Source organism: Rana temporaria, chromosome 10, assembly GCF_905171775.1.
Source record: "Rana temporaria chromosome 10, aRanTem1.1, whole genome shotgun sequence".
Taxonomy (NCBI): domain Eukaryota; kingdom Metazoa; phylum Chordata; class Amphibia; order Anura; family Ranidae; genus Rana; species Rana temporaria.
This window is the reverse complement of record NC_053498.1, coordinates 55286930-55304178: the sequence shown is the minus strand read 5'-3', so window position 1 is coordinate 55304178 and position 17249 is coordinate 55286930. Positions and strand designations below refer to the sequence as shown.

The 17249-nt window shown below is 42.5% G+C and overlaps 1 protein-coding gene across 1 annotated transcript in view; it reads left to right on the top strand.

Annotated features, from left to right (window-relative positions):
• ALDH16A1 (aldehyde dehydrogenase 16 family member A1) overlaps nt 1-10266 on the top strand; it is a 214936-nt gene extending 204670 nt beyond the window's left edge. The window contains exon 17 of the mRNA XM_040327630.1: nt 9924-10266. Coding sequence (XP_040183564.1) covers nt 9924-10097 — 174 coding nt within the window. The 3' untranslated portion in view covers nt 10098-10266. The remainder of the gene's footprint in view (nt 1-9923) is intronic.
• The last annotated feature ends 6983 nt before the right edge of the window (nt 10267-17249 follow it).

Below are 17249 nucleotides of genomic sequence, written 5' to 3'. Positions count from 1 at the left end.
AACGGTAATTTTGAAATGAATGACAGCAACAAAAGGTTAGGACAGGGTAAGGTTTACCACAGTGTAGTATCCCCTCTTCTTTTAACACTCTATAAACATCTGGGAACTGAGGAGACCAGTTCATTTTTTTATACATTTTTTCAAATATTTTATATAGTCCAGAAAGGAAGTTTCTATGTTGGCACAACAGCAGTGGTGGCTGATGCTATTTTTTTTTTTGGGGGGGGGTGCACAGCCAGCCCCCCCCCCCCCCCCCTCGGGTCACCCACACCTCCACCACCCAATTGTTTAGAGCCTCTGGCTCTAAACAACATGCTTAAACCCCCCTCATTGGAATCCATGCATCCGACACCATGCATATTGCAGGGGGCCGGATGCATGGATAGGGGGGACTGGGCCTGTGCACCCCTAATGGACAGGCTGCTACTGCACAATAGTGTTCGAATTGGATTATACATAATAATCATGATACAGTATGTAAGATCCATACACAATGAGAAATCAACTGAAGGTAGAGATTGTTACTGTAATAAGCAATTTGTACGTTTCAAGCAAGTGATTGCAAACATTGTAGGTTTAAAACCAAGAGACAAAGAGAAAAAAGAAAGGCAAACCGCCTGTTTGTTTTTATTGGGAAGCTAGAGGAAGAAGAAGATAAGCAAGGGGGGGAAGAGGAGGAGGAGGGGGGGAGGCACGAGGGGGGGTGACTGTTACCTAGTGGGGTTTGCTATGAAGTTCCGTTAAATCAGTGATCTACGTGGCAAAAAGGACTGTCCCCTCAGAGTAGATAAACATGTTCCACAGTGTCCGGGTTTTGGAATACCGTTCCCATTTATGCTGAGCTGTAAGCATGAGGTCTTCCATTTTATTTATGTCTTCCACCCTGTTAGGACAATCGTCAGTGCATGTGGGCTCTTTCATGTGAGAGGGATATAGGACTTGGCGCTGAGAAGGCGTTTAATCATTTATAAATGTTTGCTGGGATGTTGGCCATCCCAGATCTATTGGAACCTCCATAATCTGTACATTTCTGGACAATCCTCCTGACCCTGCTCCTGTAGGCCCCTGCCAGCACAGATACTTGGTGTGTGGGAAAAATGTTGTTTATAATGTTTTTATTTAAAGTAATAGATTACAACAGTTACAGTATGTCAGATGACAACAACTTAGAATGAGATACAGCATTGAAATACAGATAAATGCAATAATAATTGTACTGTTGTAGGAGTTGAAATATTATACAGATATAAATAAACATAAATAAAAAGTTACTAATAAATGGGAATGGGAACTAATGGAGGGAAGGGAGAGGGTAGTGGTGCTCCAAAGGTGGATTTAATTTATTTTATTTCGCTATTATCCATGAAAGGGTATCAATACCATGACATGAGAACTCTTGAGTCAAAAGTGTCTGGCGTATAATATATGGCCCAGGGTTTCCATATGCATGTACGAATGAAAGATTCATTATTTTTTCGGCTTCCGACAACAGTAATGCAGGTGATTTCCATGCAGCGGCTATCATAAACAAAATAAATAACTTATGCTGATTCCGAGAAAGGGTTTCTGGTTTGATGTTAAGTAAGGCCGTCATTGGATCTGGTAATATAATACAGTCAAATATTTTAAAAGCGATTCTAAAAATCCCTTCCCAGAATTTCCTTACAAGTAGTCACTGCCACCAGATGTGGATATATGTCCCTTTGTCTGGGCAACTGCGGAAACAGAGATCTGAACAGTTTGCTGAAAATTTGGCTAATCTATTGGGAACCAGGTACCAATGGGAAAGCACTTTATATGATGTTTCCATTGCCGATACATTTATAGATGAAGAGCTAATATTAGACCAAATGCTTGGCCAGATTTCGTTATTAATTTTACATTTCAGGTCTAATTCCCATTTAGCAATATAAGAAGGTATTATTGTCTTTCATCAATTGGGAATAAATTATTGACCTACGACCTTTGGCATGTGGATCTTTGAGACATATCCTTTCAAATTGGGTAATATTATTTAAATTATCGCTAAGAAGGTCCATAAAAGTTTTTGATTTGAAGGTATCTGAAAATTTCTGTAGTGGGGAGGCTGGATGCCTCACAAAGGTCTGGAAAAGGTTGAATTGTAGTTGTTGATGCTATGTGATATAAACACGTAATACCAGCCCTGATCCAAGCCTTAAAAGTTCTTGGAAATACCCATGCTGGATAAAAGGTCGGATTTTTATAAAAGGAAATATGTGGGGATTGCAATCCATGAGAGGTTTTGTACCTATCCCATAATGACAATAAGGGGTTTCGAGATTGGATTTTTCATTTTTCTACGGTTTTGAGGGCTCAGCCAAAGGATATTATTAGTAGGAAGAGGGTCAAAGTCTATTTCCTCAATAAGTACCCACAATGGGATTTCTGTGGTTGAGTGGTACTTTGATAGTTGCGCCAATTGTGCTGCTTTGTAATATGTTGCAAAATCTGGAAATCCCAGCCCACCCATCAATTTGGGTAGAATTAATGTTTTTTTAGGCAATCTGGGGTTTTTTCTTCCCCCACGTGAACTGTGTTACTTTATGCTGGATCAATCTAAGAGAATAAGCAGGAATGTGAATTGGAAGGGTTCGAAATAGATGTAAAAACTTGGGGAGTATAGCCATTTTTATTATGTTGATTTTCCCAAACCAGGAAATCGGTAAAGAAGACCAGTCGGATAACAATCTAGTGACACTTTTCAGTAAGGGAGGGTAGTTGGCGGCAAATAATTCGAAGGCATTAGCTGTAATGCCGCGTACACACCATCACTTTATGTGATGAAAAAAAACGACGTTTTTAAAAACGTCAATTAAAATGACCGTGTGGGGGGGAAACGTTGTTTTATGTCTTCTGAAAAACGACAAAAAAAATAATCGAACATGCTTCAATTTTTTGTGTCGTTTTTCAAAACGTCGTTTTTTGGTGTCATTTAAAATGATAGTGTGTGGGCAAAACGACGTTTAAAACAACGTTTTTAAACCCGCGCATGCTCAGAAGCAAGTTATGAAGCGAGCTTGAATGGAACAGAGTGCCGTCGTACGTGCTGAACGTAACCGCGCTTTGCTAGAGCATTTTGAAAAAACGGTGGTGTGTATGCTACGTCGTTTTTGAAAATGAAGTTTCAAAAACGTCGTTTTTTAACATCACATAAAACGACCGTCTGTACGCGGCATGAGGTGTATACCCAGATATGGTATACTACGGCCTGCCAATTTAAAGGGCAGTGAGGACTGTACATTTTGTTTCACCGTGTCACTAAGTAAAATATTCAGTGCCAGGGATTTTTGGTTATTAACTGTGAGGCTGGAAATGTGGGAGAATTTGTGAAGTACCCGCATTAGATTAGAGGCCGATACCTGCGGTGAGGATAAAAATAAGAGTATATCATCCACAAATAGACTTATTTTGTAGTGACATCCGCCTAACTCTATACCCGTGATCGTTGGTTCCATCCTTATCCTTTGTGCTAGAGGTTCGATAATTAAAGAGAATAATAGCGGTGATAGGGGACACCCTTGACGAGTCCCTCTCTGTTCATTAAACTCTTCCGATTTGTAACCGGCATATTTAATATAGGCCTTGAGATTGTGGTACAGTGCTGCAATCCAACCCATAAAATGTGGGCGAAAGCCCCATTTCCTAAGAGCAAACTGCATATACGACCATGAAACTGTATCAAATGCTTTTTTTATGTCGAGAGAAAGAAAACACGAGGGTATTAGCTGCATGGGATAGAAGAGCAGCACGTCTAATATTATTGCCAGCTTGTCGCATAGGGATGAAACCAGTTTGATCACGGTGTATTAGTTTGCCAATTATCATATTTAATCTGGTTGCTAAAACTTTGGCTAAAATTTTCACATCGATATTCAGCAGAGAGCTGGGGCAATAGTTTGACCAAACTGAATCGTCCGAATGTGGTTTAGGCAGCATGCAGATAATTGCAGTTAAGGTTTCTTTCCTAAAAGAATGGTTATCCAAGAGAGAATTAAAGGTATTTGTTAAAATTGGTGACAGGATATCTGTAAAGGTTTTGTAGTAGAGGGCAGAAAACCCATCAGGCCCTGGTCGTTTATTTACTTTCAAAGTTTTGATAGCCTTGGACACTTCTTCACTAGACACCGGTTCCTCCATTATTTCCATTTGCGCCTTGGATAATGCAGGAAGGGAGAGCTGAGAGAAAAAGCTGTTTGCTTTAGATTGATCCAACTCATTATTAGATGAGTATAGACTTTCAAACTGTGTTTTAAATTTTTGTAGGATTTTCACAGGGTTAGTGGAGTATACTCCTCTTGACAGTGGGCCATATTCTCAAAGAAATTACGCCGGCGTATATGGAGATGCGCGGCGTAAGTGTAAAGATGCGCCGTCCTATCTATGCGCCGTAGTCCCAGAACCAGATACGCCTGAAACAAGGCTTCTCCCGTCCATCTTAACTTGTTTAAGTTTACGCAGCGTAGGCGTATATTTCCGCTGATGGCATCCTACGCTGCCATAGAATTAGTATTCAAATATGTAAATGATGTAGATGCGCTGATTCCCGAACCTACGCGCGATCGGCGTAGGCTACGCGCTATGCGCGTAAGACGAATGGCCGGCCTAAAGTTACCCCTCATAAAGCATGGGTAACTCTGCTCCAGACCTGAGTAAGTCAGCTTGAAAGCAAATACAGCAGCACCATCCCGGACAAGCTGAGCAACCACACTTATAGGACAACACATTCGTATGCCAACATGCCAGGGGCAGGCGTGGCCTTAGCACTACTAGTGTGTGCAGAGGCTGAGGCGCGTAGAAGGAGGAGGGCACGTAGGAGGGCACGTGAGAGGATATGCCCATCGCGCATTAGCCTCTTTGGCATGGGTGATTTGGAGGTGTATCGCCGTTTCAGATTCAGCCCTGATGCCATCCTGGAAATTACCAGAGCCCTGCAGGATGACATCACCAGCCCAACACAACGCTCACATGCAGTGCAGCCACTGGTGAAGGTCCTGGCAACATTGCATTTCCTTGCCACTGGTTCTTTTCAAAGAACAAGTGGAGACGTGCCTGGGATATCACAAACCAGCATGAGCAGATGTGTGCACCAGGTTGTCCCCGCAATCCTCAGACGCATGTCCCACCACATCATCAAACCCACCCAGGAGGACCTGCGGCAGAAGGCAATGCGTGAGTTCTGCCTAATTGACGGATTCCCACGCACCATCGGGGCCATTGATTGCACACATGTGGCACTACAGCCCCTCCATGAGACAGAGCACATATACCGCAATAGGAAGCATTGGCATTTAATCAATGTACAGGTGATAGTGGATTCCCATGGCCTCATATGGCACGTCCGTGCCAAACACCCAGGATCCAGCCATGACAGCTTCATATTCCATCAAAGCGACATCCCAAGACAATTCGAACAGAACGTGTATGGGGACAGCTGGCTGGTTGGTGAGTGACATGGGTGTCAGGTATGACTGTCCCCCCCATGATGCGGACATCACGAGGGGCACATGCATGACCAACATCCTCCTGTCTTTTCCCTTCCAGGTGACTCTGCATATGCACTGGGACCCCATCTTATGACTCCATTCCGGAACCCCCAAACCCCAGGAGAGAGAAGATACAATGAAGCACACGCACGGACACGTGGAGTGGTGGAACGCACATTTGGCCTCCTGAAGTCCCGTTTCCGATGCCTGGATAAGACTGGGGGTACCCTGTTGTATTCCCCAAACTTTGTGTGCCAGATCATCGCTGCATGTTGCGTGCTGCACAACTTTGCAGTGAGAAAGGGCCTGTCCTCATGGGCGGCTCACTTGAGTCGTGGCCCTCCAGGCCCTCCACCTGCTCCCTCTGAAGGCATCTGGCAATCACCTGCTCCTCTTCAGTGAGCCGAATAGTACAGGGTGGCCCCCTCCAGTGCCCCTGGAATGCTTATTAATGGTGGCCAGCTTATTCCTCACCACACCACGCAGGTCATTCATCTTTTTTTGAATGTCCTGGGGGGTCCTGACCTCATGGCCTAAGGCATTCACCTGGGCAGCAACTCTCCTAAGGATCTCCTCCTTTTTTGTCTTGCTGGTGCTGCCACTGTCTGCACCATGGAGGCGAGAATCATATCTCTCCATCGCAGAGACAATGATGGCCCTCTCATCTTGAGTGAAATTTTTTTTCCTTCTCTCCTTCCTGGGTCCAGGCATTGCAAAGTTAAAGCTCCAAATCTCACACCACCAACAGAAATAAATGGAGTCACTTTGCACTTGGTGGGCGCATGTGGTGACGCTTTTATGCACTGGGCCGGCCCAACTCAGCGGGGAGTTACGCCTAATGTTGGTTTGCGCAGAGGGCGGGGCACGTCCGGCGCATGCTCCGTTCGGTCTGGACATCATTTGCATGGGGTCACGGTTCATTAGAATGCTTCACGCCCACATCCCTCCTACCGTCACTTGCGCCGGCTTACGCCGACACATTTAAGTTGCGCGAGCGCATCGTAGGACGCATGTGGTCCGGGAATATGGGACAGCTCTCTCCAAGTTAAGCCGGCGTAGCGCATCTGAGATGCGCTACGCCTGACTAAATATGCGCCGATCTACGAGAATATGGACCAGGATTTCAATGTTTGGGCTAGAAGTGTATTTGGTTTGTTGGCATTTATGAAATAATTATGTTTCGATTTTATTAATATTCTATATCAGCTGATTTAGTGAGGAATAGATCAAATTCCAGCTTGGCTTTGTCTAGTCGCAATCTGGATGACGTAGAGGGATTTTGCTGGAAAGCCATATGACAGGAGTTAAAATTTGTTTCCAGGGTATGGTACAAGGCTTTTTTTTTTCTCTATTACATAAATTAGCTTGGCGTAAACATATACCCCGGAGAACAGGTTTATGGGCTTCCCATAAAGTAGTTGGGGAAATATCCGGAGTGGAATTAAATTTCAGAAACTCCCGTAGTGCAGTTTCAATATTCTGGGCTGGATTCAGAAAGATCAGCGTATCTTTCTGCTGGCGTAACGCATGTCGGATACGTTACGCCGCTGTAACTTTGGGAGCAAGTTTTGTATGCAGAAAGAACTTGCGCCCTTAGTTACGGTGGCGTAACGTATGTGTGGCGGCGTAAGCCCGCCTAATTCAAATGGGGATGTTGGGGGCGTGTTTTATTTAAATTTCACTTGCCCCCACATATATATCGTTTTCTGTGAACGGCGTATGCGCCGTTCGTGAAAAAATCCCAGTGCGCATGCTCAAAATTCCGCCGCAAAACGTCATTGCTTTCGACGTGAACGTAAATTACCTCCAGCCCTATTCGCAAACGACTTACGCAAACAACGTAAAATTTTCAAAACTCGACGCGGGAACGACGGCCATAGTTAACATAGGATACGCCTCATATAGCAGGGTTAACTATACGCCGAAAAAAGCCTAACGTAAACGACGTAAAATAAATGCGCCAGCCGGCCGGACGTACGTTTCTGAATCAGCGTAACTACCTAATTTGCATATTCCTCACGGAAATATACGGAAGCGCCACCTAGCGGCCAGCGTAAATATGCAGCCTAAGATACGACGGTGTAAGACACTTACACCAGTCGGATCTTAGGGAAATCTCTGTGTAACTGATTCTCTGAATCAGGCGCATAGATACGACGGCCCGCACTCAGAGATACAACGGCGTATCAGGAGATACGCCATCGTATCTCCTATCTGAATCCGGGCCTCTGTTTATATAATGGGTTTTTGAGCAAAAAGTCTTTAAGCAGCCACGTGGCGTCACGCGCTTTCGGTATTGTAGATGCTATGGTATTGAAGACTGCACTATGGTCAGACCATGGGATGGGTAAAATTTTGGAATTTAATATTTCCGGCTTCATACCTATAGGCATAAAAATGTGGTCTATTCTTGAGAATGACCGACAGGGAAGGAAATAGTGAGTGTATTGCCTTTTAGTTGGATTCACTTCGCGCCAGGAATCCACTAGGTTTTACTTTGCGATTAGATTTGAAAAGGATTGTTTATCAGCTTTTTGGGTTTGCGGGATTGGCGACTTGTCTAGAAAAGGGAAGATGGTCTGATTGGAATCTCCACCCAACACTGCAGTTCCTTTTTTATGTGAATCGATGACCTGCAGCAGATGAGATGGGAAAGAGTTAGTTTTTTTATTTGGAGCATAATATGACACAACGGTGATATCAGAGTCCAATAAATGCCCTGTTAGGATCAAGTATCTGCCTTCCGGATCCTTGATCTCCTTAGTAACTGAGAAAGGGGTACTACTGTGAAATGCTATAAGCACACCCCTTTTCTTTGTGGAGGCAGAGGCTGTGTAAACTTGAGGGTAGGACCTACTAAAGAATTTGGGAGTGGATGATGGTGTGAAATGTGTTTCTTGAAGACATGACATGTGCTTTTTTGGAACTAAAGGTACGAAAGGCACAGTATGTTCAATGGGGCCATGATATTAAAAAAAAAAATCAGATCTAATGTTGCCCAGACATGGAATAACAAAGAAAGAGACCACCTTTGGGACGCAAGGAGAAATTGGAAGTGGGGGTGAAAAAAAAAAAATAAGATTCAGGGAAAAAGTACAATTTTAGATATATTCCAAAAAAAAAAAAGCAGAAAAAAATAAGTTCATGAGATTTCTGTTGAGGGGAGAGAAAGTCTCCCTCCAAGGGCACATGTGCTACTGTCGACTGTCCACTAAGTCGCAGGCAGGCGACGGTAGCAAAGGGAGGCGCAAAGAACAGTCCCACGGAACCAGAGGAGCCAACCAATTAAATTACATTCTTACAAACATTGAGTAAAATTGAAAACAAAAGTAATAGACCAGGTAGTAATGAACACTTACTAACTGGGGGTTAGTGGAGCACATACCGTACTCATGAAGCAAAGAATCGGGAAAAGGCGAGCCCGGAGGATTAGCGATTGTTTACTAGTCATCCTCAAAGTTTAATAATAACCTATTACAACTGAAATTTAAAGATAGACCCGACCAATACCTGGAAATAAAATATTGGTTGATAACCGTAGAGGAGAACCTGTAAAAAGTTACTGCAACAATAACTTATGCTTTACTGAAATGAAAAAGTTACCAGGCAGTCATATGGGGGCCAAAATAAGATCAAGAACAACAGGGTAAAGCATAGATAGGCATCGTTAGTTTCAAAAAACTATTAGATGAGCACCTGAACGACCACAACATACAGGGATATACAATGTAATACTGACATATAATGACACACATAGTTTGGACTTGTGTCTTTTTTCAACCTCACCTACTATGGTGACTATGATAGCCTGTTGGATGCCATATTTTGTTGTGTCGATGGTATTCATATGTAATGCACTTATGTTTTTCGTCAAATGTATGTAAATAAGCATTTTTCTACATTTTATCCTCCTGTTTTAATGATATTGATGTCAAATTAAAACATACATACATATATATATATATATATAATTAATTTTTTTTTTTTACTGTATGGTTTTTATTGTGGATTTTGGCAGACCATCTCCATTACACCCCATCTCCCCTGAATTCTTATTTTCATTTTTAAAGTAACGGGTTGTGGTGATGATGGTTCGGATCTTTACATCAAGGCAGTGTTGAGACAACACAGCCCTGTTGTGTCAACATCTTGAACCAGTAATAAACCCCGCTCCCATATTTTTTTTTCCCCACTTACCTTTACTGCTGTAGTGTTCTTCAAATAGCATACACGCACAATAACCTCAGCATAGTCCCGCTGCTCGGGTACCACACAGCGGATGCTACACCATCATCTTGCTTCTCTTTAGCTGACTTCCTCTTCCAGGTGTAGCTCCGATGATGATTTATAGAGAATAAGGTTATGATTTAGTGTCACTTTAATTCTTCTGTCCCTACAAACTTTTTTTTATTTTTATAGGGTTCCAAATTTGTGGAGTGGTCTTCTGCTGAGAATTGTAAACAAACCTGGGTCAACTATGGCTTTACCAGAGAGTGGGAGGACACCCAAAAAGGGGCTGGAGAAGAGTTCCTGTATCATGCCACACAGTGTAAAAACATATGGATTCCTATGGGGGAAATTTTTGCCAATTAACAGCAATTATTGTACTTTTTGTTTTTGTATATTCCTATGCAATAACGTTTCTCTGTAATGGAGATGCATTTCACATTCAATCAATACCTCAGAAGTTTGCAAGACATTTGTAAAAGTATAACATAGAATGAATTATAAGATTTTAATAAACTTATATGATTAACAATGACGACAATTCATGTTTTAAAATGTATAAGAAGTACTCTTACCATGGCAAATATTACCAGTAAACACAGTATAGGTGATACCAGACGATGTATACTTCAATCTGTTTAATGTGTACTATAAGTAAAACTGTGACCCTTTCTAGGTATTGTTAACAGATAATTTTACCCTCCTCATTATATTTTTTTTTTCTTCAATAAAAAGAATGTAAAAAACAAAAACTAAAAGGTCACATGCTCCATGGCAATTACACAACGCCTCCACCTTACATGAGATGAATTGATCCAGAAGCTTGCAATGTTGCTGTATACTGACCCAAAGATTTCCCTTTTTATCAACTCTGCATTCTCTGCAGCTGTGGGGCAATCTTACCCTACCAGACATGCCACCAGCACGTTTTTCTGCAATTATGAAAAAAAAACTGTACTAACCCCACTTGATTAAACAGAGATTTTTTTTTTAAATTACTGGGGACCTACCTGGAACACAAGAAAAGGGAAATATTAAACATATTCTCTCTCATAACTTGTCTCTAGCTTGCACGGCATGAGAAGAGACCTTTAAAATTCTAAGCTGTTAGGTGTGTATGATGCCAAGGCTATTTCCCCATGCTTCTAGACAAGTTACATAGTTGGTTGAAAAAAATACATCAGTCCATCTAGTTCAGTCTATGATGTGTGTGTGTGTGTGTGTGTGTGTGTGTCATTAGTACATTGTATAATCTTGTATGCTGTGGCCATTAAGGTGCCCATCTAATAGTTTAAAAAAAAATATTGACGCTCCCTGCTGATACCACTGTTTGTTAGGGTCACCAGTACGGTATTTGTACAACTCTATCATATCTCCTCTCAAGCGTCTCCTCTCCAGAGAGAATAAGTTCAATGCTTGTAGTCTCTCCCCATAGCTGAGGTTCTTTATTACCTAAATTAGCTTTGTTGCCCTTCTCTGGACTCTCTCCAGTTCCAGCACATCCTTCCTGAGGACTGGTGCCCAGAACTGGACGGCATATTCAGGATGCGGCCGGACCAGAGACTTGTAGCGTGGGAGAACTCCCTGGAGTGAATCCCCTTTTTAATGCATGCCAATATTCTATTGGCTTTGCTTGCAGCAGCCTTGCATTGCGTTCAATTGCTGAGCCTGTAATCTACTGGGACCCCCAGGTCCTTTTCCACCCTAGATTTCCCCAGAGGTTCTCCACATAGCCAGTAAATTGCATTCATATTATTGGCACACAAATGCATTACCTTACATTTTTCAACATTAAACCTCATTGCCATGTAGTTGCCCACCTTCTTATTTTGTTTAGGTCTTCTTACAAGGTTTCCACATCCTGCGTAGAAGTTATTGTCCTGCTTAACTTGGTATTGTCTGCAAATACTGAGATTAAGCTGTTTATCCCAGTCTCTAGATTGTTTGTTTGTTTGTTTAATTTATTAATAAACAGGATTGGTCCCGGGACAGATCCCTGAGGGACATCACTTTCCACACCAGACCATTCTGAGTACTCACCATTTATCACCACCTTTTGGACTTGTCCTTGTAGCCAGCTTTCAATCCAGGTACTCCCCCTTTGGTCCATGCCGACAGATCTCAGTTTGTACAGTAAACGCTTGTGGGGAACTGTATCAAATGCCTTTGCAAAATCCAGCTACACCACATCCACAGGCCTTCCTTTATCTAGATGACAAATCACATTTTCATAGAATATTAATAGATCTGGCAAGAACGATTTTCCATGAATCCATGTTGATTACTGCTAATGATAGAGTTTTCATTACTTAAATCTTGTATATAGTCTCTTATCATTCCCTCCAATAAAATGCAGACTATTGAGGTTTGGCTTTGAGGTTTTTATCAACCACTAGAGGGCTCTCAATGTGATATATTAGATTTATTAATTTTTAGATTTTTTATGTTTTGACCTTTATGATTTTAATGTATAGGGAGAATACAGATGTCAGCCAACTGCGATTTCTCTTTCAGATATTAAAATCCCTGTTTTGGCTGATATGATATTAATTTGGGTATAATGTTCATGCTGCTATCTTTCTGGCGTTTTTAATAGATGCTATAAAGTGGTGACATGAATTTACCCGTTTTTAGGTTAATATGGCGTTATCTGTTTATGTATAGTAAGAACATACGATGTGACAGACAGTGACTCTTTAACTAAAACATTTATATGAAATGAATGGTGGGATGTCTGCTGACCATTGAGAATATCCTCATGAGGTAGGACCTTACCCTGCTGACATAGGATAGTCCTATCTATGTCAAGGGCGGTCTTACTGGTAGGAAGTTCCGGGTCATTCAGATCCTCCCCTTCCGGGTTCATTGATCCTGCGGCCGTTCCTGATTGGAGGCTGCTAGCTGAGAGAGAGGCTTGGTTGCCTGCTTTGTAGGCATATAAGGCTGACGTTCAGTGCGTCGCCCGTGCCCTTTGACAACGCCATCTGTGGTGAAATCGATCAGGGCGGAGCCACGCACCGAACGTCATTGCGTTTTACGTGACCCCGGATGCACGGGCGCACGTTTTTTATTTGTATCTGTTTGCTTGTTTTAGCCGGCAATTTTAAATTATATGTACCGCTGTGTATATGTTGCACAATTTTTAATAAATATTTGACGGTACTTCACATTCTGAGCCTATTTCTTCCCCTGGTTCGCCGGATGGACGTGGAGCCGTTAAACACATTGGAGAGGATATTCTGCCTGTCAGCTGTGACCGAGTTTTCTCCATGACCTGAGTGGATCGACACGCTTTTTATGATCGTGGATCTGGTAAGAGCACACCCTTACTTACCTCTCGGTGGGAATATATGTTTCTTCTGACCAGAGACCAGAGGCTGTTCAATATTTGGATCATTTTATTACTCTGCAACTGTTTTTTGCCCATCTATTTGGACATTCATATGTTTTGGGGTTCTGCTGTTGATTTCCCCTCTCATTTTGGACTGCCTAACAATTGATTAGTATGCAATTCTAATGGACTAACAAAGTTTTTTAAGCGTTTGGTCCCAAATAGCAGATTGTTGTAATTACCCCGAAAGGTTTTTCCCATGACTGTTTGGGCATCATCCCTTTTTTTTTTTTTTTTGCTATTTTTTGCACTAGCACTTTATTCATTTATTCATTTATGCATTTATTTATTTATATTATTTTCGCATTAAGTTGCGACTCCTAGCGCAACTCATCTTTTTTCTTTTTACTTTTTGCGTGTATATCACATGTTTAGCGTTGCTGCTGGAATTACTCACTATTTATTTATTCACTTATCCATTTGAAATTCATTTATATTCATTCTCCTAGCGCAAGGAAAACCCCCCCTCTTTCCTTGGCTAACTGGCCTGTACTTCCCAGGAATATGTCTCAGCCCTTTTTTAAATATAGGTGCCAAAAATTAGGAACAATGGTCTGTCTATCACCTGGCTGAGCTCCTTAAGGACCCTCTTGTGTAAGCCATCTGGTCCCGGTGACTTATTTAGGTAAAGTTTTTTTAAGTCCATTTCTGATACTGTCTTCTGTTAGCCATGAGGGTGCTTCCTGTGATGTGTTATGAAAATTAACATCACAGTCTTGGTTACTGTATCGCCCCATGTACTTTGTGAAGACTAAGAAAAATAATATGTTACAAACCTTCTCTCTGTGCTTTGTAGCCAAGTTCCCTTTGTAATTCTTTATGGGGCCAATATATGCTAGCCTTGCTTTCTTGCCATTTATGTACCTAAATAATTATTTTTTTTTGTACTCTCTTCCGCTATGTGCCTTTCATGTTCTATCTTAGCCATCCTGATTGCACTCTTACATTTCTTATTGCATTCTTTGTGAAGTTGAAATGCTGACAATGTCCCCTCAGCCCTGTATTTTTTGAAGGCCTTTTCGTTTGCTTTTATATGCATTTTACATTGGAATTTAGACACCAGGATTTTTTTAGCTCTTTTAAATGTATTTTTTTCAGTGGAATGCACTGGCCAATGCCTTTATTTAGTATGCTCTTGAAGCACTCCCATTGTTCTTCTGTGTTCTTTGTTCTTAGGATTTTATCCCTTTTTAATATCGTCTAGCAAAGAGCTCAGTTCAGGGAATTTGTCTTTCTTGAAATTCGGTGTCCTTGTATTACCCTTGTATTTACAATTTCTGTGATTTATACTGAAACTAATTAATTGACCTGTGGTCACTGTTTCCTAAGTTTCCCTGTATTTCTACATCCATGATCAGGTCTGTAATGTTAATAACCAGTAGGTCTAGTAACACATTGTTTCTTGTTGGTGCATTCACTATCTGACCCATGAAGTTGTTCTGCAAAACATTTAGGAAATGGCGAGCCTTAGACAAATTTGCGGTTCCTTCTGCCCAGTCTAATTCTGGATAATTACAATCCCCCATTATAATGACATTTCCCATTCTTGCCGCCATTCCAAGCAATGCAAGGAGGTCCGCCTCCCCCTCCCTTTGGTTAGGGGGCCTATAGCATACACCCATAATTTTCCCCTTAGTTTCCTCCCTTTGGAGCTCCACCCACATGGATTCCACTGCCTAGCTCCATTAGTGATATCGTCCCTCATATTCACTTGCACTTCATTTCTGATATACAGGCATACCCCTCCCCCTTTTTTACCCTCACTATCTCTGCAATATAGGCAATACCCCTGAATGGTTGCCAGCCAATCATGAGAGCTGTCAAACCAAGTCTCTGAAATTCCCACAAAATCGAAATCCTTCTCGTACATTAGCCACTCCAGTTCTCCCATCTTGTTAGCCAGACTTCTAGCATTGGTATACATGCCTCTTAATTTTGTCTGGATGCATACCATACTCTTGTCAGTTGTAATGAGGCTGCGATTTGGATTTGCCAACTTACTTTCCTTGGGTTTGGTATGCTATTCTCCCTACCGCTAATTCTCCCAATGTTACTTGCTAAACCTTGTTCCATGCTGGCTAGCTCTACATCTTGACCCTCCCTCTATCGCCTAGTTTTAAAATTCCCTATAACTTCTCCGCCATCTTCTCTCCCAGCTGAGCTGTGCCCTCCCTGTTTAGGTGCAGTCTGTCCCTGCTAAAGAGCCAGTAACCAAATGAGAATTCAGCCCAGTTCTCCAGGAACCCAAACCCCTCCTTTCTACTCCAGCTCCTCAGCCACTTGTTAATTTCCTTAATCTCCCGATGCCTCTCTGGCGTGGCTCAAAGTAATGGTAGTATTTCTGAGAATACTACCTTGAAGGTCCTTCTCCTCAATTTAGTTCCTAAGTCCCTGAAATCGTTTTTAGGACTCCATCTTCCTCTAACTTTGTCATTGGTACCCACATGAACCGTGACAGCTGGGTCCTCCCCAGCCCCACCCAACAATCTGTCCACCAGGTCCCTGATGTGCCGAACCCGAGTGCCCGGTAAAAAAACATACAGTTTGGCGCTTACGGTCTTTGTGACAGATTGCACTCTTTGTCATTCTAATTGAGTCCCCTACCACCAGAATCTGTTTTTTCTTACCCTTACCCTTGGCCTCGCTCCCACTCCCACTGGAGGAGTTTTTCCCCTGGCAGCTAGGGGCGTCGCTCTGCTCCAGCAATGCCGTTCCTTGACTGGTTTCTCCAACATCATGCAACAGGGTGTACTTATTGGGATGTTCCAGATCAGGATCGGCATCCCGGACACTTTCCCCTCTACCCTGCCTAACTGTCACTCAACTACTCTGCTCTGGTGCCTGCACCCTGTATCTCTGCCCGCCTCTGTGCTGGCCCCTGCCGAGTACATTCACAAGTCTTTTAGGCCCTTTTCACACAGGGCAGTGGAGGTTCGGTGGCGGTATAGCACCGCTAAAAATAGTGGCGCTATACCGTTGGAATTGGCGCTGGATTCGGCCGCTAGTGGTGCAGTATTAACCCCCGCTAGCGGCTGATAAAGGGTTAATACCGCCCGCAATGCGCCTCTGCAGAGGCACATTGCGGGTGGTATTACTGCGGTTTCCCATTGTTTTAAATGAGAAGGAGCGGTATACCTACCGCTCTTTTCACCGCTCCAACGATGCTGCTTGCAGGAGATTTTTTTTTCTCTCCTGCCAGCGCATCGTCTCAGTGTGAAAACCCTCTGGCTTTCACATTGAGAATGAAAGAAAAAAGTGCAGCGCCAATGTGAAACCCCCCTGGATGATAGGGATTCACGCATAAACCAAAAATATATATCTATAATACTATAAGTGGTCAGGAGCAAAAATACTCCAACGGAATTAGTGAAGACAATATCAAGACTTTTGAAAAATCCCTGTGAAAAAATTCAACAAACAATGTAATATATGTAACGACGAAACGTATCCATAAAGTTCAAAAGTGCATCTCGTAAATATACTCCAAATCAAAAATAGATAAAGTCCATGCACTGTGAAAGTGATAAGGAAGAGCTTCCCATAGATAGGCAAAAGATGAGGTATGTTTTCAAAGATACAATCCCCGGAACTATTATAAGGTGAAGGTACCCTTACCGGCGGGGGGTCACAAAGGCTAATTGGGTCGATTGCCCTCTCTGGTCACCGTCCCGATCCACTTGACTGGTTGCAACAGACGTGGTATGCATCCGATTCAGGATGTATCCGCGGCCAGGTATCAGACTCCAAACCGGATTCTGTAAAGGGTAATGATTCACCAAAGTAGTTCAATCAGGGGAACAAAAAAAAAAAAGAGAGCGTCTCCTCATAGTGTAAAAAAGTAAAATTTATTCTAAAAAAGTGTCAAAGATAAACACTGAAATCCAGAGCAATTCAAACCAAATTCACATCAGCCAGAAAAAGTTTAAAACCAGTCTCCCAAAAACAAATTACATGGATGGAAGTTGTCATAAAAATGCGCAGTGAGGACCAGTGTACCCGGCCGGTTTCGTCTAAGAAAGACTTCTACGGGGGCATACAGCTGGACCCCCACTTCCCCTGCACTTAAATAGACTGCATGTGACCCATTTCACTCGCATTGCATCAGCGTGCGTTCCAAATCATCACTT